Here is a 23,429-nt window from a genome sequence, read left to right on the forward strand (position 1 = left end):
AGCCAGGGGTTGAGCAGTGAGCACTCCCTGGCACATTGGAAAGTTGGCACCTGTAGCTCCAGCCCCAGAGTCGGTGCCTATACAAGGAGCCACATATTAACTTCTGAAGAGCCGCATGTGGCTCCAGAGCCACAGGTTGGCCACCCCTGCCCTAGAACATGCCAAAATTAATTTTGAACAAGAGCGTATCTTTTTTTAGTTCCAGTCTTGATTTACAAATTGGTAGTGATGGAGAATCCACCATAACATATAGAGATTGTTCCAGTGGTTAACTATTCTTACTGTTAAAAAAAAAAAAAAATTATGCCTTATTTCCAGTTTGAATGGTCTAGCTTCAGCTTATAGCTCTTGGAGGTTGAGGACAGCACACAGCAGGCAAGCGGAGAATCCCTTCTCCCCAGCAGCCGGGAACTGTTCATCACCCTGAAGCCAATACCCTCCCAACCCTCCCAAGGTGGGCTCCCGGACCGTGAAGCTGGAGAAGGCACCTCTGGTGAGTGTACCTTTGTAAATATAATACAGGGTTTAAAAGCAAGTGTGTTTAATGATTAATTTGCCCTGAAGACTTGGGATGCATTCGCGGCCAGTACAGCTACTGGAAAAGTCTGTTAACATGTCTGGGGATGGAGCGGAAATCCTCCAGGGACATCTCCATGAAGCTCTCTTGGAGGTACTCTGTGTTCGCCTCAGGAGAGTGATATCATTCATGGTCACCTGGTTGAAATATGGGAAATTTGTTTAAGGGGACATTCAGAGGTGTCCGTTCCTGCAGGGCTGTTTGCCTTTGGCTGAAAAGAAATCATCCCCGCTCTTAGCTATGCTAAGGTGCAGGGAGGCCCGTTCGTGCTGAGCTGTTCGCATTTGGCTGACAGGGATCTTCCCTGATACTAGCCATGCTGTGGGGGTGTGGGAGGTGTGAAGCAATCATCCCAGAGAATTGGGTGGGGTGGGGGTTGGGTTGTGCTGCACAATCACCCTAAAACCACAGCCCCTCCGTTTAAATGGCCAACCCAACGGGCTTTGCTTGGTATGGGAAAGGAGGGTGCTGCTGTTTGAAACCGTTCCCACATGTTCTGAAGGTTGAAGAAGCTGAAACCCTTTGCCTTACCATGGCTGCCTGCAAGCCGAATTCTGTTGCCCAGCCAAGCATGTGCGATGTCTCACACCGAACCGGCAGGCATTCAATATAAGAGGCCGAATGTGACCTTGTACCAAAAGCACATGTGCTATGTAATGTGAATCACTTGATTCAGTGTGAAACAGTCTTTCCTTTGTTCTCTAAAATGTATCTTTTTAAATACTACTCTCCCTTTTTTTCCTCCCGCAGCTGAAAATGTTTCTACGTTCTCCCTATCATCTCAGTCCCAGAGGCTAGTGCAGATTAGAAGGCGAAAAAAACGCACTCGCGATGAACTGTTCTCAGAGCTCATGCAGTCCTCCCGCACTGAAAGAACTCAGCAGAATGTGTGGAGGCAAACAATGGCAGAATCCAGGAAAGCATTAAATGAACACGATGAGAGGAGGCAGGAGCGCGATGAAAGGAGGCAGGATGCAATGCCGAGTCTAATGGGGGAGCAAACTGACATGCTCAGGCATCTGGGGGAGCTGCAGGAGCACAGACCGCCACTGCAGCCCCTGTATAACTGCCCTGCCCTCCTCCCCAAGTTCCATATCCTCCTCACCCAAACGCCTAAGAATGCCTGGGGAGAGGGGTTGTACAGGCACCCAGCCACTCCATCCCAGAGGATTGCCCAAGCAACAGAAGGTTGGCATTCAATACGTTTTGAACTGTAGTGTGCCCTTGTCCTTCCCGTCTCCCCTCATCTACCACCCCACCCGGTGCTTCCCTCCTCACCCACCCCTCCCAGGGTACCTTGTGAGTTTTCCCCCTATTTGTGTGATGAATTAATAAAAATGCATGATTTTGAAACAATAATGACTTTATTGACTTTATTAATGATTTTAATGACAATATTGACTTTATTTTAAAGCGGTGATCGAAGTGGGGGAGGTTGGTTGGCTTACAGGGAAGTAGAGTCAACCAAGGGGGCAGGTTTTCGTCAAGGAGAAACAAACAGAACTGTCACACTGTAGGCTGTCCAGTCATGAAACTGGTTTTCAAAGCTTCTCTGATGCGCAGAGTGCCCAGCTGTGCTCTTCTAATTGCCCTGGTGTCTGGCTGTACGTAATTGGCCGCCATGCGATTTGCCTCAACCTCCCACCCTGCCATAAATGTCTCCCCCTTACTCTCTCAGATATTGTGGAGCACACAGCAAGCAACAATAACAATTGGAATACTGGTTTCGCTAAGGTCTAACCTAGTCAGTAAACTGCGCCAGCGCGCTTTTAAACATCCAAATGCAGATTCTACCACCATTCTGCACTTGCTCAGCCTATAGTTGAACTGCTCCTTACTACTGTCCAGGGTGCCTGCGTATGGCTTCATGAGCCATGGCATTAAGGGGTAGGTTGGGGCCCCAAAGATAACTATAGGCATTTCAACATCCCCAACGGTAATTTTCTGGTCTGGGAAGTAAGTTCCTTCCTGCAGCTGTTCAAACAGACCAGAGTTCCTGAAGATGCAAGCATCATGCACCTTTCCCGGCCATCCCACACAGATGTCGGTGAAACTTCCCTTGTGATCCACCAGTGCTTGCAGTACCATTGAAAAGTACCCCATGTGGTTTACGTACTGGCTGCCAAGGTGGTCCGGTCCCAAGATAGGGATATGCGTTCTGTCTATCACCCATCACAGTTAGGGAACCCCATTGCAGCAAAGCCATCCACTATGACCTGCACACTTCCCAGAGTCACTACCCTTGATAGCAGCAGCTCAGTGACTGCATTGGCTACTTGGATCAAAGCAGCACCCACAGTAGATTTACCCACTCCAAATTGATTACCGACTGACCAGTAGCTGTCTGGCGTTGCAAGGTTCCACAGGGCTATTGCCACTCACTTCTCAACTGTGAGGGCTGCTCCCATCTTGGTATTCTTGCACTTCAGGGCAAGGGAAAGCAAGTCACAAAGTTCCATGAAAGTGCCCTTACACATGCGAAAGTTTCACAGCCACTGGGAATCATCCCAGACCTGCAACACTATGCGGTCCCACCAGTCTGTGCTTGTTTCCTGGGCCCAGAATTGGTGTTCCACGGCATGAGCCTGCCCCATTGCCACCATGATATCCAAATTGCCAGGGCCTGTGCTTTGAGAGAGGTCTGTGTCCATGTCCTCATCACTATTGTGATCGCACTGTCGTCACCTCCTTGCTTGCTTTTGCAGGTTCTGCACATACTGCAGGATAACGCGCGGTGTTTACAATGCTCACAACAGCAGCGGTGAGCTGAGCAGGCTCCATGCTTGCCATGGTGTGGCGTCTGCGGGAGAGCAGAGTTGCAGTGGAAGCTGTGGATGATGATGGATGCCACGAGAATAGATATTTATACAGAATGACAAGAGGGCCTGCGAGGTGGATTCATGGCATCAGGAGAGTAGGATTGCAGCGGAAGTGGTAGATGACAACGATGGTTAGCAGTCCTATTGCACCATCTACTGACAGCAGTATGGCATCTGCATGGAAAAAAGGTGCGAAACTATTGTCTGCCATTGCTTTCACGGTGGGAGGGGTGACTGACGACATATACCCAAAACCACCTATGACAATGTTGTTGCCCCATCAGGCATTGGGAGCTCAACCCAGAATTCCAATGGGCAGCAGAGACTGCGGGAACTGTGGGATAGCTACCCACAGTACAACGCTCCGAAAGTCTATGCTAGCCATGGTAGTGAGGATGCAGTCCGTCAACTTAATGCACTTAGTGTGGCCATACACAATTGACTGTATAAAATAGATTTCTAAAAATTGACTTGTATAAGATCAACCTAATTTCGTTGTGTAGACATACCCTAAGTGTCGTACTTTGCACTTGTCTTTACTGAATTTACTTTGTCATAATTAATTAAATTATTTATTCTGTTCCCTATGATTTAAATATTCACCACAGAAAACTTCATTGTTGTTAAGTAGGCTTGGCAGAATTTGATTTTTTTATAACTTTGGATAATATTGATGTTTATTTTTAAGCATTTTTTTCAATTTTTATCAATTTAAATGTTTACTGTTGTTCCAAATTATGGGGAGGCTGCACCTCCTAGGTTCTCACGCTGGTGCCTTCCTAGTCCTAAAATTAACACATGATAAAGCACAAGGGCCAGCAGGAGGGGGTGGTTCCCCCCCAGCCCTCTTCACCCTACTTAAATGGTGCCTCTTCTCCAGATCCACTAACACCAACATTACAACACATTTTGTACACCTTAAAGTGGGACTCAAAAGTTTGCAAGCAACATTTTTCTTACTGTGCCTACCTGTAAAATGTGATTATCATTGATGGAAATATTTTTCATTGATTTGTGCATGTGTACAGTGAAATCAATAACTGATAAAAATCTAAGCCTTCCAAGCGTAGCTCCAAGGTCACTATCAAAGACAAAAGATAAAATACCAATGACACAAGTAAAAATAACCCAACTATTGAGATATGGACATTATAAATTAGTTTTCTTTTAAAAATAAGACCCAACACATGTAAGCACACCAATAAACAGATTTTTCACTCAGCAGCAAGTGAACAACCTTGACAATGGATTCACATAAAACTGGCACTTCTGAAACTTATAGTCAAGAATCTAATTTTGACATACTGAAAATATAATTTCTTGGTATCTTGTAAATGTTCAGTGCACTGATAGTGACATGACATTAGAGCTTAGGTGATGTTATAAGAGCTGTGCAAGCTCATTCTGAAACAGTGAGCTAGCAATCATCCTTGTCTCTTGCAGTTTCACAGGATCTGGGAGCTGAACTGAATAATGTGGGGGAAACGCCACAAGTGACTTCTTTATGGAGTTTTCCTGCTCTAGCCTCTCTTGTGGTTTTTGATCTGGCTGTCTGCTTTTAATCTGTTTCTATACTTTAGTACCTATATTTTAGAAGAGTAATACTGGAAATGGATTGAAGCTGTGTAGTTCAAACCTGAAATTTCCTAAAGTTCAAGTTTCAGAGTAGCAGTCATGTTAGTCTGTATCAGCAAAAAGAACAGGAGAACTTGTGGCACCTTAGAGACTAACAAATTTATTTGAGCATAAGCTTTCGTGGGCTACAGCCCACTTCAGTGGATACTGAGAGATTGTGCCACACACTCTCAAAGAAACTGTGAAACCACCTGATCAACATCCTATACAGCAAACGGGGAAAGATTGTGACTGAGCTCTCAAAACGAGATACTCTCATGAAAAACAACCTTCCACACAAACCTCCTCATGGATTGACTTTTCAAAAACTAGACAAGCCATTTACAACACACACTTTACTTCTCTACAAAAGAAAAAGGACACTAAACGGTCTAAACTGCTACATGCCACAAGGAGCCACAACAGTAGTTCCCTTAACCCACCCAACAATATTGTTAATCTTTCCAGCTGTACTCTTAGCCTATCAGAAGAGTCTGTTCTATCTCAGGGCCTCTCCTTTTGTCCCTCCAGACCCACGAACATGATACAATTCTGCAGTGATCTAAAATCCTACTTTCGACATCTCTGACTCAAAGAATATTTCTAACACGCCTCTGTAGCTTGCATCCGATGAAGTGGTCTGTAGCCCATGAAAGCTTATGCTCAAATAAATGTGTTAGTCTCTAAGGTGCCACAAGTCCTCCTGTTCTTTTTGCTAAAGTTCAAGGATATTTGAACGGAAAGTTTTGATTCAGGCAGTTTTCTCCACTTATAATGTCTATTTCTGTCCTTTTTCCAGTTTTTGATGTTTCTGGTCATTTGAAAGCCACTAACTGCAGGTGTGCAATAAGGTCTTGGCCATTTAACTACGTGAATCAGTACTGCAGGGTCCTTGGAAACGTCTTTGTCAGTCTCTCCTTGGTGATGTACCTTCTCTCTGCTGCTGATTTCAACACTAGGTGTGCAGTTTTCAGATAAATGGGAGATAACGTGCTAATGGCTGAGTTAACTGTGCCGCATACCAGTACTCTGCAATGAGAAGAGCATCAGAAGATGGAAAAGGGAAAGAAGCCCAAAAGGGCAACAGCAATGTTTCAAGGGCCAGTGAGGAAAGGATAGAGCAGTAAGGGGGAAGGGACTACGCCATAGCCAGTCGGTGTGGGGAAACTGTAAAAAGAAATCCAGTACCATGTAGGCCTTGAGGCCCTGGTATCCCCCAAGGCTAAAATCTGATTCCGTTCAGATCTGAGAGCTAAGAACCGAAGGGAAATCTGGCCTATAACATGGGCCCTGTACCATCAGAAATACCCGTCAGTGTCTGTTTCAGCTTGCAGCACCACAGCGTAGGGGAAATGAGTATCGCCTCCTGGCCAGGCTAACCCACCTAACCCCCCACCCCCGCCAGCACTGGAGGGGCCGCAGGTGCCGGCGTCGCTTCCCGGAGCGAGCCGCTGGTGGGAGATTGTCTCTCCCGGACAGGGCTGCGCGGCCGGGGCCGAGCCGAGGGGAGCCCGCGCGGGGCGGGGGGGGCTCGGTGTTAGCGGCGGGGTTTCGGCTCCCCGCTGCATCCGCCGGGCGGGCCCCAGGCGCGGGCGGGGGCTGTTCTGGGCCGGGCCCGGCTCCTCCCTTCCCACCCCGCCCAGGCGGCGGCGGCGGCGGCGGCGGCTCCAGGGGTGGGACGTGCCGCCCTCCACGCAGCAGCGGCCGTAGCTGGGCCCTGACGCCAGCCGCTGCCGCCTGCCCCGCCGCCGCTGCGGCCTCCGACCGGGCGCTGCTGCGGAGGTGGGTACCCGCCCCGGGCCGGGGCCGGGCCCCCGGGAAACCTGCCGGGGGACGCGGGGCGGGGCGGGGCGGGGGAATTGGGGGCTCTCCCCTCACGGGCCTGTCAGGGGCTGTGCGGGGCCGGGGGCTGATAACCCCGCACCCGCCCGGGCCGGCCTCGCCTTGGCGGGGGGAGCCGGGCTGGGACGCCTGGCTCTCAAAGCCTGAGCCCCTGCTGCCGGAGCGCCGCCCTGCCCGGCTACAGCCGCATCCCGAGCCGCCCCCCGCCTCGCTCCCTGAGGCTGCCACCTGTTAAACCAGGGGTGGGACGCTGGGAGACCCCCCCCCCCCCGACCCTCCAACCCAGCGTGAGCCTCCACTGACTGAGCTAAGCGTGGGTCGGGTGCCAGGGCAGTAGCAGGCTGGTTGGTGAGTCTGTGTTGCCTCGCCGCTAGGGATAAGAGTGCCCCACCGGCTGGGTGTGGGTTACACTGACACATATTAAGGGCTTGCCTGTCCCTGGTATTGCTTGACTTATACCCCGTTCAGCTTTCATTACGCTGGGTATAATTCAAGCCATACAAAAACTGTGTGAAGACCAGCCCTAGCACATTTGAAAATCCAGGCCTAGAAAGGGCAAGTTGTGTCTTCAAAGAAACCTAGAGCTTGAGAGGTCATCTAGTTCATCTCCCCCTCCCGCCCCCATGCTGAGGGAGGGGATGAACTAAATGGCCTGGGGCAGAGCCAGGGGTTGAGCAGTGAGCACCCGCTGGGCACATTGGAAAGTTGGCACCTGAAGCGCCAGCCCTGGAGTCGGTGCCTATACAAGGAGCCGCATATTAACTTCTGAAGAGCTGCATGTGGCTCTGGAGCCACAGGTTGGCCACTCCTGTTCCAGAGCTTTGCTCTTACAGTTAGCAAGTTTTTCCTAATATCCAGCCTGAGTCTCCCTCACTGCAAACTAAACTGATTACTTTTGCCCGACCATTTGTGGGCATGGACAACAACTGATAGCTGTCCTCTCTGTAACAACCTCTTACATATTTGAAGAATTCCCTCTCATCCTTGTTTTCTAGATTAGACATGGTCTGGTCAGGGGTGTAGATCCCTAGCGACCTCAGCATCACCCTTGAATCCTTGAGGGAGTGGGGCACTTCATCCAACTTGTTGGATGTCCTCTCTAGTCAGATGCACCTGCTATGCAATATATGTTGGATGCCTGCAATCAAGAGGCACGTTGTGTGGTAAAGCTAATGGCCATGGGCTGATGGGTTTATAGCCACCTGCGGTACCATCTGATACTCTTTGATGGTTTTTCTTAGCTCTTCTCTAAATTCCTGATGGAATTTGTATATGTATGGGCTTATTCTTTCCCATGTCAAAAATCTGTATTTAGCAAAAAGGGCCTTGTTGTTTGTGATACAAAATTGGAGGGAGGCAGATGAATATGCCTTATGCCTGAAAAGATCCAGTTCTTGGAGTCCTTATTTTTCAGCATACCCTTGGTAGATCAGGTCTTTTCTTGGACCTCGGACACAACCAGAGACTCTGGGGCTGGATGAGTGTAAAAATTTTTGAAGTTTTTGATAAATATTTTTCTACTTGTTTTGAAGTAGGGGGAAGTGAGCCTTAAGGTTTTAGCTGGTTAGGGTCACCCCAATACATTTACAAAACACATACCTATTCTCCTAGTCTAGACAGACCCCTGGCATATAATGTGGGCAGGATATGTTGTGTTTAACCCAGGATCCCGCTAGCACATTTTTAAAGTGCTAAACTGTGTCTTCATTTCTACACTAGGTGCAAAATTCCATTTAAATTGTTAACGCTCACATTTTTCTAGTCTAGAAAAGAACAAGTGAAGGTTTTTCCCATATTTATCCCCATGTGACCCTTTAAATAAGACTTCCCTTTGTCTGTCTCTCATTCCTGCCACAAACCATTGCCTCAGTGAGATTCTAATCTGAGATCCTGCAAATTGTTACATGAATGCAAACATCCATAGATCAGGTCTGTGAACGCAGGTCCACCCACACATTTATCATTGCAGGAGTTAGGCCCTACATGTTTCTGTTTGACATACTGTTGTTGTCTTTGATTTGTTTCAGTGTGTAACAAAGTAATATACATGCTAGAGTGTGCTCTCAGCAGTACAGTTGCTTGTCTAAGCTGTATTAATGTTTTTAACGTGTCTGATAGACAACATTATTATGCTGTGGTGCCAGTAATGAAATCATGATATTTGTAAAGTGCAATAAACTCTTTGCATTAGTATAATCTTAGTATGTATGTTCTGTCATCAATATCAGATAGTTAAAATTGGTTTAAATATTTTTATATAGAATATTCTTTCAATATTATAATGAGAAAATGATGAGGTAATATAAGGGAAATAATCACTAGTTTTGTGTGTGGTTTTTACCTCCTACAGTTTCAAAATATAGGGGGAGCTTCTTCTTTTGATTGGGATGTAAGAACATCTGAGTCAGTGGAAAGTACTGTGGATTTTAAATATCCGGGAAGATTCTATTTAAGGAAAAAAAATATGCTGGTTGTAGTGAATATAAATATGAAGGCTGGTTTTTTTTATTATTATTACTTCCCTCCATTTTTGTATAGTTTCTCTATGTTTTAGTGGATTGTATGAGATTTATCTTTTTAAAATACTTTAAATTCCATTTACCACTAAAGAGGAAATGAACTTATAAATGCCGTATATACTCGTTCATAAGCTGAATATTTTTGGTAAAAAAGTGATGCATCAAAGAGTGGGGGTCGACTTATAAACGGGTCTACACCAAAATTTGATGATTTTAAACTCTGTGAAATCATTGAATTGAATATCTAATACATTGTCATTTTGTTTACCTGGAGCGTCTGCAGGCATGGAGCCCCTCCGTTCCCAGTGGCTGCAGTTTGCTGTTTCCAGCCAATGGGAGCTGCGGGAAGTGGCGCACCACTTCCTGCAGCTCCCATTGGCTGGGAACGGCGAACTGCGCCACTGGGAACTGAGGGGCTCCACACCTGCAGACTCTCCAGGTAAACAAAATGTCCCAACCCGCCAGTGGCTTACCCTGATGGGCTAGGAACCAATGTTTGCCAACCCCTAAAATATAGGGTCGGCTTATGAAAGGGTCATAAAGTTTTTACTATTTTTACCTATCCATCTTGGGGGGTCAGCTTATAAACGAATGGGCTAATGAACGGGTATATACCAATAACACTTTCCAATATGTTCATTCTTTATAAATGTTACATAGTATAAGGAAAATTACAATACCAAGGTGAAAAGGATAGAGCAGCTGTACTGTGTTGAGAGGTAATTGGATCTAACACGCTAAACAGCAGGATTGAAATCTGTATTATGGGTTTGGCTGAATGGTCTTAGCCCATTGGCCCACTAAGCACTTGGTCACCCTTACCCTGTCTGAGGGTCTCATCAGCCTTGTCATAAGGGGACACAATTCCCAGTGAAATCAGTGTAAGTTGTAATAGTTTACTCCAGTTGTGAATTTTCCCCAGTGTATGTTTTACCATCTGTAAAGGGGGAATAAATCACAGAATTAGTTAATGGTTGTATGAAGTATTACAAATTAAAAGCCCTGAATATGCTAAGGATTACTGAGTCTGCACAGTATTGCATTTTTGTTTATTAAACCCATGAGACTATACTGTATGTTTTCAATACAAGGACTCAAGGGTCACAGCAGAGTGGAAAGTATTAATTCATTTTATGGGGGAAAATATTAAATGGCTATTCCACCTTGAGTTCAAGTAAGATTTTGACATGTCTGTGTTTCATACTGGGGAAAAAACCTGGAAAAAATATAGGTATTTCAGTACTTTCTCTGCAAGAAGAGGATTGGCAGTCCTTTAAATCTTTTATGTTATGTTTTACCATATTATTTGATTGCTCTGTAAGTTTGAAATACTGTAGTTGTGAACTTTGCCCATAAGCAATACTTGGGCAAACGGGGTGAAGGATGAAATAGTAAATACTGTACCTCATTTTTTTGTGACACAGAAAAGAGAGTATTTAAGAGTATATTCGCTGTATATCTTTGCCATATAAACATGTATTCATATAACTTTTCATTTGATCTCTCTTTTCAGATTAAGAACTATAAAGTGATCCTGATGAGTCTCTTCCAGTTTACCAGTAGAAGGCTGGTTTCGCAAGCATATTGTGGACTTAAGCCACCTCCTTCCAAGAAACAAAGGATTTGCTTAGAAATGGCTCGCCCTAATTCAAGTAAGATAAATTCATTCCTGTGCTATGTATTTTTTTCTTTCTGTACTCCAGACAAATATTCTGTCAATTATTTTTCTGTCTTCCTTGCTTCCTGAGTTTTGAGTATGTTAAAGTTAAGCGGCATTGTTGTAGACACACAGTACTGAACAACATAAATGTTCCAAACTTGAGAGAGTATATTATATAAACATACTGTATAATACCTGCACATGTTTCCTTGTTTTAAAGATTGCAAGGTCCAAACCACCAGTCTCCTTTGCTGAATCACTTTTGGCTCTGTGATTGTAGAATCAGTTCTCTGCCTTATCCCTTTGTAAAGTAATGGGAAATTAATGCGTTTGCCTGTTCCTTGTATTTCTATAACTTTTTAATCCTAATTTTTGCAAACAGGTCAAATTAGTCATCATGTGGATGGAAGCTAGAAGTTTAAAAAATGTTTTTGTTGTTTAAGTGCAAGAAAATCCTATGGAAAATGTAATAAATGGTATGTTTTTAAACTTGAATTCAAATGACTGAAAAGATTAAAAAAAAAAAAAAATCCTTCTAGGCTTTGACCTAGCATGAGAAATTTCAGCCTCCGAGTAACCTGTTACAAGTGCCTGATAATGAGTGTTTAGAATGGAAATGCAGTTTCAACATTAAATACAGCATCACTACAGTGAAGCTGTAATAATCAGGAGGAGAATGATGATTTAATAAAAGCTTTGTGCCTCGCCTATAAGCTTGATTTGAACTTGCCCGGGCTTTGATAATAGCAATCTATATTTTAATTTGAAAGTGAGATTCTTGGAGAGACAAGTATTTAAATGGAAAAGTGTGGCTATGAAGCTTTGGGTTTTTGTTTTTTTTTTAAATGGGTGAAAGTCACCTTCCTTGCAATCAAGCTGAATGATTGCCAAGTTCCTGACATAGTTAGGGGTCAAAATGGCTATTCCTGTTAACACTTTTTATAATGTCAATATTTATAAAATAAGCAATATATTTGTGTCACTGTATATTTTTGTGTATATATTTAGATTTGTCTTCCATATTCAAACAGTTTAAAATTCACTCCTCTGCTTCTGCACTGCAGGCTTTCTGCAGGAATTGAGGTAGTGAAACCACTCCCACCAACTCACAGATAGGGTATTGGGTAATGCTACAGCTATTCAAATCCAGGTGATAATCTACATGAAAATCTTTCTTCAAAAGAGTTAGTTTAACTTGAATACAACAAGCAACATCTTTTAAATCATGGATTCTCAAACTTCATTGCACCGCGACCCAATTTTCTGAAAACAAAAATTGCTACATGACCCCAGGACGGGGGACCCAAGCCTGAGCCTGTACACGCTCCACAGCCCAGGATGTGGGGGCCAAAGCCCGAGCCCCACCGCCTCATGTGGTGGGGGCCAAAACTGACACCCAAGCTGTGGGCAGGAGACCTGTAACCTAAGCTCCGCCACCCACCGCTGAAGCCCTCAGGTTTCAGCCACGTGAGGTGGGGCTTGGGCTTCAGCTTTGGCCGCAGGTCTCAGCAAGTGTAAGCCAGCCCTGGCAACCCCACTAAAACAGGGTCGCGACCCAGTTTGGGGTCCTGACCCACGGTTTGAGAACCATTATTTTAGATTGTAAAATACAAACAGTATCGAAGGTCCACCTCCACAGTCACATTCTAGGAGGGATGTGGTCTGGTTTGGGCTGTGTGACTTTGGGAAGGTCACTTCACATCTGTCAATTTAAAGGGATTCTGTTGACATACAAATTGTATTTCTTTCTGAAAATATCTTGTTTGCTATAGTTCAAAGCAACATCTAAGATGACTATAATTTAATGAGATTAGAGATGCAAATATTTTTGTTTTTCAGCTTGTGCATTTGATAGCTCCTTTGTGTATTAATTTAATTCTTTGCCCTTTATAATCAGTCACTTTTCCAAGCTACTTGTGTGGATTTTTCACACATTACTGGGAAAATGATTGATAAATGTAAATGCAAACCAAAAATTGACAAGGTGACTCAGAGGCAAATGTCGTACCTTAAACTATTTTCAATTAATGTTTTTTACACTAACTAGATTTTAATTTGTTTCTTCCTTTTAATTAGCATAATGTATGAAAAATTTTAAGATGGTTGTATCACAGGTCAGGGTAACTACATCTGTATTTCCCCTCAGTGGTCCAACAAGGGCACCCACTCTCAGGCTTCCAGCTTCCCAGCCATTGTCTTTCTGGGTGGAGACCCGCCTCTCTTTCCCTTCTGACTTGGGTATTTCCAGGCTACACAGTTCCCTGCCTTCACTGTGTTATTCCCAGCACAGACAGGTTGCCAGAGGACACCAGCTTGCTTTCTCATCAGCGATGGTTAACAGGTGTAATTGCTATAGTTATAAAGTACCACACAGCACTTCCCATGCAAGCCTATTTTATTCTTACAATAAAAAATGTTACCGAGAAAACATACTAAAACCAATAAAAAAACCCCTTACATGCATGCTAATAAGCTTACCAGCCATCATCCCAACCCTAACACTGGCTATGGGAGGAGGAGTCCTTCAGCCTTCCCTCCTCCCCCTGATTTCCTTTGTGATCACAAGATTATCACAGCCATAGTTCAGAACTAGCACCTGTTCTTATGGGGTCTCAGTAGTCCCAGTCCTTTCAACCCTAATCTAAGGATTGGGGCCTTCCATGGAAGCCCTTAGACCAGGGGTTCCCAAACTTGGCTCGTGGCTTGTTCAGGGTAAGCCCCCGGCGGGCCGCGAGACACTTTGTTTACCTGAGCGTCCGCAGGTGGAGCTGTGGGAAGTGGTGGCCCAACCACTTGGTTGAAAGGGGTTTATATATAACTAGAAATTACAGCATTTCAGAATTATTATAGTATCCCTATTAATTCCAGCATAAGAACTTTTGTTTAAAGCCTCAGTCTTCCAAACATTTAACGTGTGTACTTAACTTCATGCACATGAGTAGTCCTCTTGCAGTTAGTAGGGCTACTTGTGTGCATAAGTGTTTACAAGATCAGGGCTTAAAATGTTTTCTCATAGATAACACTTTTAATTTTGATGTACAGAACATCAGGAAAGAATAGATATTCTAAAATTAAATGTGTGGCAGTTTTGCCCAACAGCCACATTGTGCTTGTATGCCCATTGCTAAATATCTGAGTGATTAAATGGTCTCTATTTAAACATGAAACAAAACTGGTGGATCAATTATTGTTAATTTTTTCCATTATATTTAGATATGGCTGATTTTCGAGAAGTGTTTGCCAAAGCAAAGCATATAGCCATTATTACAGGGGCTGGTGTTAGCGCCGAGAGTGGTGTTCCTACCTTCAGAGGCTTAGGGGGCTACTGGAGAAAATGGCAAGCTCAGGTATGTAGTTGGGCCGGACGTTTGATGAGTGACTATTATTCTTTTAATTCAGATGTGCCATTGCAATGAGTCAGAAGCAGCTAGCTATTTTAAAGGGTTGCAGTGCTCCCACAGTGCTTCAGTAGTGATAAAATGTTCTCTGCTTAGCCATCTCTGCAGCTTCTTCTCATGCTCCACTGTGGTAGCCTCATGCAACTGCAACTTCTTCTTTTTGCTGGTCAGCACAACAGTCTTAGCTCTCTTGGAGACACTTAGGGGTCCTCCTTGCTGTTTCCCTGCTTGCTTTTTTCCTCCAGGACACCTCTCCCTTTCTGAATTAGACAAATTGAAAAAAACAAGGATGAAGGACGGAATTGAGTACATTTTTTTTGTTTGTTTGATTGCTTGTAACACTTTCTAAAGCTTGAAAATGTCTTGTCTTGATGATTTTGTCTGAAACACACTGACAACTTCTTACTGTAACCTGCTGTCTGTGCTCCTTCTGTGGCTCAAAATTAACTTGATTTAATGTTCCCTTTCTTATATTTGCACTGCCATCATAATCAATTTTATGTGTGTGTGTTTAAGATAATGCTCATGAAAGATTTAATTCTTTTGGAAACTAGAGCAGCTGTGTAGTTATCCAGTTACTGGCATGATAAAGGTGCACCTCTATTTCTTTCAGTAATTGTGCATTTAAATACAGTATATTTATATAAATGTTGTTTTTTTATAGGAGAACTTTGACATATTAATGTTCAATCTTTATATAGCACTGCAAGTATATAGTTCAGATGGCTTTATTTGAATGAGCTTTCTCCCCCTATCTTTTAAACAAGAAAACTGAATGCAAAACGCGTATTAATGCAGAATTATGGCTGAGATTTTATAGACACGCAGGAGACAAAGTATTAGTTGCTGCCAGAATGAAAGCCTATTATTTGGCTATATTATACGTAAATTAAGGCCAAATTGAAATGACCAGTAGCACAAAATATATCATGCAAAGGTGCATAGTTTTATGGCTACTTTAGTGCATATAAAATATTAATTATTATGTTTCTCTTAATTTCCTTGTATTGTGTTTGTACTCTCAAGAGGAGGCTTGGTTGGGCAGTGTAGAATGAGTTCTGTGTGCACAGTGTAAAAGGAGAGAATTCTGGATAATATTACAGTAAAATTATATGCAACTTTCAATGGCATTTCTTCATTGCATAAAATACAGTATTTATAGATCCATAATTATAAGGCCAGAAGGAACGGTTATGATCATCTAGTCGGGCCTCCTGTATAACACTGACTTATCATGCCCCTATAGAATAAGGAGGACTGATTCTGGCTATTGACTTGTATTCTTGTTGGATATAGCTGGTTACAAATACTCTGATGTTATCTTGTCATTTAGGTAATAACTAGGGCTGTTGATTAATCGCAGTTAACTCACGTGATTAACTCAAAAAAATTAATTGTGATTAATCACAGTTTTAATCACACTGTTAAACAATAGAATAACAATTGATATTTATTAAATATTTTGGATGTTTTCTTCATTTTCATATATATTCTGTGTTGTAATTGAAATCAAAGTGTATATTACTTTTGATTACAAATATTTGCACTGTAAAAATGATAAACAAAAGAAATAGTATTTTTCAGTTCACTGCATACAGCTGCTGTAGTGCAATCTTTGTCGTGAAAGTGCAATTTACAAATGTAGAATTTTTTTGTTACATAACTGCACTCAAAAACAAAACAGTGTAAAATTTCAGAACCTACAAGTCCACTCAGTCCTACTTCTTGTTCAGCCAATTGCTAGGACAAACAAATTTATTTACATTTACGGGAGATAATGCTGCCCTCTTCTTGTTTACAGTGTCACCAGAAGCTGAGAACCGGCATTTGCATGGCACTTTTGTGGCCAGCATTGCAAGGTATTTACATGCCAGATATGCTAAACATTCATATGCCCCTTCATGCTTCGACCACCATTCCAGAGGACATGCTTCGATGCTGATGACACTTGTTAAAAAAAAAAAAATGCGTTAATTAAATTTGAGACTGAACTCCTTGGGGGAGAATTGTATGCCCCCTGCTCTGTTTTACCTGCATTCTGCCACATATTTCATGTTATAGCAGTCTTGGATGATGACCTAGAACATGTTGTTCATTTTAAGAACACTTTCACTGCAGATGTCACAAAATGCAAAGAAGGTACTAATGTGAGCTTTCTGACGATAGCTACAGCACTCGATCCAGGTTTTAAGAGTCTGAAGTGCCTTCCAAAATCTGAGAGGGATGAGGTGTGGAGCATGCTTTCAGAAGTCTTAAAAGAGCAACACTCAACACAAAAACTACAGAACCCGAACCACCGAAAAAAGAAAATCAATCTTCTGCTGGTGGCATCTGACTCAGATAATGAAAATGAACATGTGTCAGTCCGTACTGCTTTGGATTGTTATTGAGCAGAACCCATCATCAGCATGGATGCATGTCACCTGGCATGGTGGTTGAAGCATGAAGGGACATATGATCTTTAGTACATCTGGCACATAAATATCTTGTGACGCCAGCTACAACAGTGCCATGAGAATGACTTTTCTCACTTTCAGGTGACACTGTAAACAAGAAGCAGGTAGCATTATCTCCTGTAAATGTAAACAAATGGAGCGATTGGCTGAACAAGAAGTAGGACTGAGTAGACTTGCAGGCTCTAAAATTTTACATTGTTTTATTATTGAATGCAGTTTTTTTGTACATAATTCTACATTTGTAAGATCAACTTTCATGATCTAGATTGCACTACAGTACTTGTATGAGGTGAATTGAAAAATACTATTTTTTTTTTACAGTGCAAATACTTTTAATCAAAAATAAATATAAAGTGAGGACTGTACACTTCGTATTCTGTGTTGTAATTTAAATCAATATATGTGAAAATGTAGAAAACATCCAAAACTATTTAAATACATGGTATTCTATAATTATTTAATAGTGCGATTAATAGCACGGTTAACAATGCGATTACTTTTTTTAATTGCGCAACATCCCTAATAACTTACATGTGACCATATCTACTATCAGGTGTAGTTGTTTTGCTCTTATTATGAATGAATGAATGAATGAATGAATGAATGAATGGTGTTTGTTTGTTTTTTTTCAGGAATTAGCTACCCCAGAAGCCTTTGCAAGGAACTCCTCCCGTGTGTGGGAATTTTATCATTACCGCCGGGAACTGATGTTGAGTAAACAACCAAATCCAGCACATGTTGCCATTGCAGAGTGTGAAGCCAGACTGAGCAAACAGGGAAGGAGTGTTGTGGTCATTACTCAGAACATCGATGAGCTCCACAGAAAGGCGGGCACAAAACACCTCTTAGAAATTCATGGTTAGTATTAATGCACGCATACGCTAGAACTGCTCAGAAGATGCGGGGGAGAGTTTCTACTGAAATATTTGAAGTGAAGTCAAAAACTTCAAGTGAAAACCAAAAACATTTTTATTCAGAAATGCCACGTGCCCAGTGGCCCAGAGCCACGTGGCCCAGTTGTCCTTTATGGGTCTGGCTCCTGGCCAGATTACATCTCTCATTACACACTGTGGCCAAGGCCTCCCATGATGCACTGTAGCTGCTCAGGAAGAGGGGACACCAGGGAGCAGCATGGAAGATGTAGTCTGGGATGGGTGCACTATCGCTCACGAGGTGCTGTGGTGGCATTTCCAAATAAAATTTTTGGTTTTCAGGTGTTCGAGTTTTAGATTAAAAGTCAACATTTTCCAGGGAAAGCAGACACTTTCACATAAACAGTTGTTTTGTTGAAAACCCAGTTTCTGTCAAGCACTTGAGGTGGAAAATTTTGACCAGTCTTAATGCATGTGTAACGCCAACAGACCCTGGTCGTCGGCAGGCAGGATGAAACCTGGGACCTCTGGAGCTTAGTGTATGAGGTTCTACTGCGTGAGCTAAAAGCCAGCTGGCTGTTAGCTAAGGCTGTAAAGCAGACTCATTTAACTCTCTCTAAGTGGTCTCGGTGCCACTAGATGGAACAGAACACCACACCCAAGGAGGTGTGTGGGTTACACATGCACTTACTCTGACCAGCTATTGCTGAACTTGTCATCACCTGCTGTCTCTTCCCTTTGTTGTTTGTCATTTTGTTTTTTATATGGACGATGGCACTGGAACTGTCTCTCTCTTAATATTTTCTCCTTGCATGTCTCAGATCCACTTGGATGAATATACTCATACAATAGAACTTAGCTTATTTATCCTAAAGGGTAGGAATTACAAATTACTGAGTTTTCCAGTTTGCGAGCAGGGATAATACCTCACAAAGTATTTTGTTCACTTATTCTGATAAGTGTAGTTTAATTTTGATTATACTTCATTTTTTCAAAATATACTACAGTATATTACAAAGTCTTAGTAATGTCAGGCCTCACTGTATCATTTGCTGTTAATTATTTGAGAAGTCGGAGGTACCTTTTTTGAGCATTTTTTGTGCAAATTACAAAGTGTGTGTTTTAACACAGTTCTCCTGTACTCCGAGGGAAATGCTACAATCATAAGTCATCCTTCTTAGCCAGATTGCAAACAATTCCCATTTTTTTGTAAAATTATTTTTTTCAGCAACACTGTGTTGTAGTCATCTAGATGTCATGAGATAAACCACAGTATAAGACACAGTCTGCTAGAGGGACCATTTCTGTGGTTCAGCATGGCAGTTTCTATTAAACTTGTGCTCCTGCCTTTGGTGTATCCTGGCTTTGTGAATAAATGTGCTATTGGCTTCTTTGACTGCCAATCAAAAATGTTTTATGTACATGCTTTATAATAAACTAATTCACAGTGCTGCCATGCTGGAATTTCTTAGTTCTGTGTTCCTGTAACTTAAACGGCCCACAAGATATATTCTCCAATGTCAAATAAGGGAACACTTGGGATGGATATAACTGTTTGCATGCGTAACTACATCTGAAAGTCATTGTTTGATATTAAAATCTGGAATTGCTGCTTTGTGCATTTCAGGTAGCTTATTCAAAACCCGATGCACCAGCTGTGGAAATGTGGCAAAGAATTACAAGAGTCCAATATGTCCAGCTTTGGCTGGGAAAGGGTAATATATTGTGAAACCCATACTTTCTCTTTTTCAGTTTGCTACTTATTTATTATCTTAAACAGGGTAGATATTTTCAGAGCGGGGCTGGGTTTTAGCCAGGTGTCCCCCATTTACCTCAGTGGGAATTGTGTTTAAAGCTCACATGATGCTTTGAAAACATAGGATATATTGTTTCATTAATTCTAACTTTATTCACTGAGAACTGGGAAGATGTCGGGCCACTGAAACAGCTCACTGCTAAAGTGCACACGGGGCTTAGCCATGTTTTTCCAAGTTTTTTAAGTAATGATCATACTTACAGGAAATTAGCAGAATAAGTTCATTAAAAATAACCCACTAGATGGTGATACATTAAATGGTTCTAGCAGAGACTAACCTGGATCCAGTTAGGTATTATATATTTAGGCTTATATTTTATATAACTCATTAAGGTTTTTTTTTAATATCTTCATTTACCTATTGTGACACCAAGGCCCATTTGTGGTTCGCTACTATGTGTCAGCAACTCTTGTCAGGCCTGACATATTCACGACACCTACCACACTGGTAAAATTCAGAACTGGGAATGTATTTGGGGTCACCTTGCTGATTGTAACCAAGGCTGATGGAAGCCAGAGTGGGGTTGGGGTCAGAGCTGCTGAACCAGGGCTGTTTAACACACAGACACTCAGGGTGTGACCTGCGTGCTTGTAGGCAGGCTGGGAGCTACAGCAGCAAAACACTGTAAGGCACCCAGGATTGCAGGGCAAGTGGTGACAGCCCCTTCCTGGTCTGGATTGCCACTGAACGCAGTGACACCTACACAAAAGGAAAAATGAAAGATGCTTAACAACAAAAGCTCTGGGAAGTTCCAAAACCAACAAGCTGTATTTAAAAGATCAGTTAAGATTTCTGAGTGACAAATCAAATACAATTTTCTGTCAAATACAAATTATATCAATAATGAGCACTTTAATGACACATCTGTTATTTCAAAGGTGAGGCCACAGAATGTCATACATTTGGCTATTAAACTACAGCTGCACCCTTATTCTCAAGAAACAGCAATAGGCACTTTATTTCTTTTTCTGATATATTAACTAATATCCCCATACACCAATATTCCTTGAAATATTTAGATATCAAAATCAAAAATACATTAAAATTCCCGCAGCAATCCATGTCTCTCAGTTATGGTTGATGTGATGAAATATATACTTTGTTTAAAAAATGTTGTGGAAGGTGTAGTGTAACCTTCAAGATGTCCTTACCTATTTTTTATTTGCTTTTGAGTACTTCAGTTTTGTAAATGATGTGATATATGGGTACATTGCTGTCACTTAGCAACCTTGACTGGATTTGAAGCAAAGTTTTCTGGTTTTGGAAACTTTTAATGTTGGACTCTAGGAAATGAAACATTGGTTCTGTGCATGAGATTGTGACTAGATGAACTAAACTGTTATGTACTATTTCTCCTTTCCTCACTTTTCCCTTTTTAAAATCTTTGCCACTCTGTCACCAAAACCAAAAGTTTAGAAGTTTTGGAAGCTGCTGAAAACCTGTTTTAGGAAGTGATAACTCAGGAACCCTTTGTCCAAATCACTTCACGTTTAGTAGAAAACATCTATCTTCACCCCCTTCGTAATCTGACAGTTTTTAGACTCCTATTCCTTTGTTGGAGATTTTGGAGGTAGGAGAAAAATCAGGCTTGTAGTAAAAGCTTGATTATAGCCTTAACTTTGGAATGGCTTTGGTGCTCCATAATATCACAAGATATAAATGTAGTATATGAAAAATTGTTTATCCTAAAACTTACACAAAATTGTATATCCGTTCCATTAGAACAAACATTTCAGATGGTCTGGAACCATCGAGTTGAGTGGTTACTATCCTATGTTACTATATGAACTTGTTACCCTTATCCCCTTCTCTTCCTCCCCACCTTTCTACCGTTTGTTACGCTCACTTGTTACATCTTGTCTTAAATTAGACAGTAAGCAATTCTATACAGGGACTGTCTTTCTATAGGTATATCTACAATGCATGCTTCTTCTGGTGGAGTGTGGAATACATACACTATGCTCCCTCCTAGTATGGGTATAAATAGCAATGTAAACCATGAGGCACTGCTTAGGTGAGTAAAGTAAAGACCCACCTGAACCCTGTACCCTACACAGCTCTCTACTCACTGAAATAGTGCCTCCGATGTCTACACTGTTATTTTTAGCAGTATAGTGTCCTGCAGTTGCTTCCCCACTGCTGGAGTCTTTCCCTGCCACAGGGACCTGCCAGAGCCTTTTCCTGCCACAGAGAGTGACTTTGGCAGCAGGGAAAGGCTCTGGCATGGGGGAAGCAGTGGGGAAAGGCTCTGGCAGCTCCCCCACAGCCAGAGCCTTTCACTGACCAGTGTAGCTACACACTGCAGTGTGGATGCAATCTGCTTTTCACTATGGCATGTAGCTACACATTCCATATGTGCTGTGGCCTGTATATTTTTACAGAACCTTGCAATCTGATCATGTCTCGGGGACTTACGTGTTACAGTAGTACAAATAATAAATAACAATTTGCACGTAGCCCTCAGAAAAACTTCAGGTATAAATGATGGTAAATCTGACTTCAGTCATTAAACTAGTAATATCCTTTTAGATCTCCGAAAGAGAAGAGCTGCTTCAAGTTAAAGACCAGGTTTACACTGAGAGCAGTTTGCTACCGTATAATATAGCAGCAAAATGCTCTTTGTGTGAACATAGTTTATGCTGGCAAAGTTGTGCTTTTGCTGGTACAGCTTATTCCAGCTGTGCTGAATGAAATAAACTATACCAGTAAAAGTGCAGTTTTTCAGTATAACGGTGCCTTTGCTAAGGGCCTTGTGCCGGCACAACTACGTCAGTCAGGAATCACACTTCTTCACACCGCTGACCAACATAGCTATGCCCTTTGTAGTGCATACCTAGCCAAAGATGACCTGCAAAGGGAAGATTGGATTTGTGCCCAGTTTTGCTGATTTGATATATAAAGAAGATCTAAAAATCTTTTTTTTTAACTTTCATAATATTAAGAATATCAGATCTGGTCTCTCTGACTTTGCTTGATGGCATTTGGTGGTGGGGAAAAATGAAGAGAGAATTTTGGAACTTTCTCACCTCTTGATTGAAAGCATGGAGGCATTAAATCCAAAGATGTCTTTTCTTCCAATTGCATTAGGCCTGGTCTACACACACAATTTGTATTGGTATAACTATTTTGGTTAGATCTGTGATTTTTTTGTTTTGTTTTTTATTTAACCAATTACAGTTATGCTGCTACAGTTCTGAGGGAGGACACAATTATATTAGTGGGGATGCACTTACACCAATACAGCTTATTCCCCTTCCTGTACAGGAGTAAGCTATACTGGTAATAACTGTAACCATGCTAGGAGTGTTGTACCAATATAACTGTATACCAATATAGTTGAAGTGCTATACATTTTGTGTGTAGGGAAAAAAACTTAATTAAATAGGCATGAAAAAAACAAACAGAATTTTAAATGGTCTGACTAAAAATCACATTTCCCCTCAATATCAGGTTTCACTTCCTTGGTATCTGTGTAGTGATACTCTTGCCCTGTCTGTGGTCATATAGAGTTGTTCCAGGTGGACAAGTCTGGAATTTCTCATATGTGAAAAAATCAAGAAAAAGTTTTTTTTTTTAAGGAAGAAAAAGCCCATCCCAGAACTTTTTACATTAGAGAGAAGCAAAAAAAAGGGCACACGTACATTCCCTCCAGCCCCTTTGTGGTGCTCCACATAAATGGAAACCACCTTTTTTTGTGCCTTGCACCTGAGCCCTATTATTGTTCTTGCCATTCTAAAACCAATTATGAGCCTGGTTTACTGACTTTAGTGTTGTAGTAGATATATTTATTTTCTACAGCTACTAAACCACCTTGATTTGAGAGAGTACTCTGGAGAAATACATTTTACTTGTAAT

General features: G+C 42.1%; 1 protein-coding gene and 2 long non-coding RNA genes across 5 annotated transcripts in view; 2 read left to right on the forward strand and 1 right to left on the reverse strand.

Annotated features, from left to right (window-relative positions):
* Positions 1-1,936, forward strand: LOC140906952 (uncharacterized). The gene is made up of 2 exons (XR_012157312.1): positions 1-493; positions 1,328-1,936. It is a non-coding gene; the product is annotated as an uncharacterized LOC140906952 (long non-coding RNA).
* LOC140906951 (uncharacterized) lies at positions 1,923-6,647 on the reverse strand. Of its 2 annotated transcripts, XR_013635344.1 has the most exons (4): positions 6,319-6,647; positions 5,941-6,039; positions 4,366-4,477; positions 1,923-3,570 (listed from the first exon to the last, which is right to left on the reverse strand). It is a non-coding gene; the product is annotated as an uncharacterized LOC140906951 (long non-coding RNA). The 2 variants fall into 2 exon arrangements; XR_012157311.1 differs by having other exon boundaries at positions 5,941-6,647.
* The window catches only part of SIRT5 (sirtuin 5), a 24,969-nt gene continuing 8,175 nt past the window's right edge, over positions 6,636-23,429 (forward strand). The window contains exons 1-6 of one of the 2 annotated variants that reach the window (XM_073331921.2): positions 6,636-6,792; positions 10,885-11,023; positions 13,178-13,372; positions 14,245-14,378; positions 17,518-17,743; positions 19,385-19,472. In XM_073331921.2, the coding sequence (XP_073188022.1) occupies positions 10,909-11,023; positions 13,178-13,372; positions 14,245-14,378; positions 17,518-17,743; positions 19,385-19,472 (758 nt within the window). In that variant the 5' untranslated portion in view covers positions 6,636-6,792; positions 10,885-10,908. The remainder of the gene's footprint in view (positions 6,793-10,884; positions 11,024-13,177; positions 13,373-14,244; positions 14,379-17,517; positions 17,744-19,384; positions 19,473-23,429) is intronic. The other variant, XM_073331922.2, reaches the window with a different exon arrangement.

This window comes from Lepidochelys kempii, chromosome 2, assembly GCF_965140285.1.
Source record: "Lepidochelys kempii isolate rLepKem1 chromosome 2, rLepKem1.hap1, whole genome shotgun sequence".
NCBI classification, from domain to species: domain Eukaryota; kingdom Metazoa; phylum Chordata; order Testudines; family Cheloniidae; genus Lepidochelys; species Lepidochelys kempii.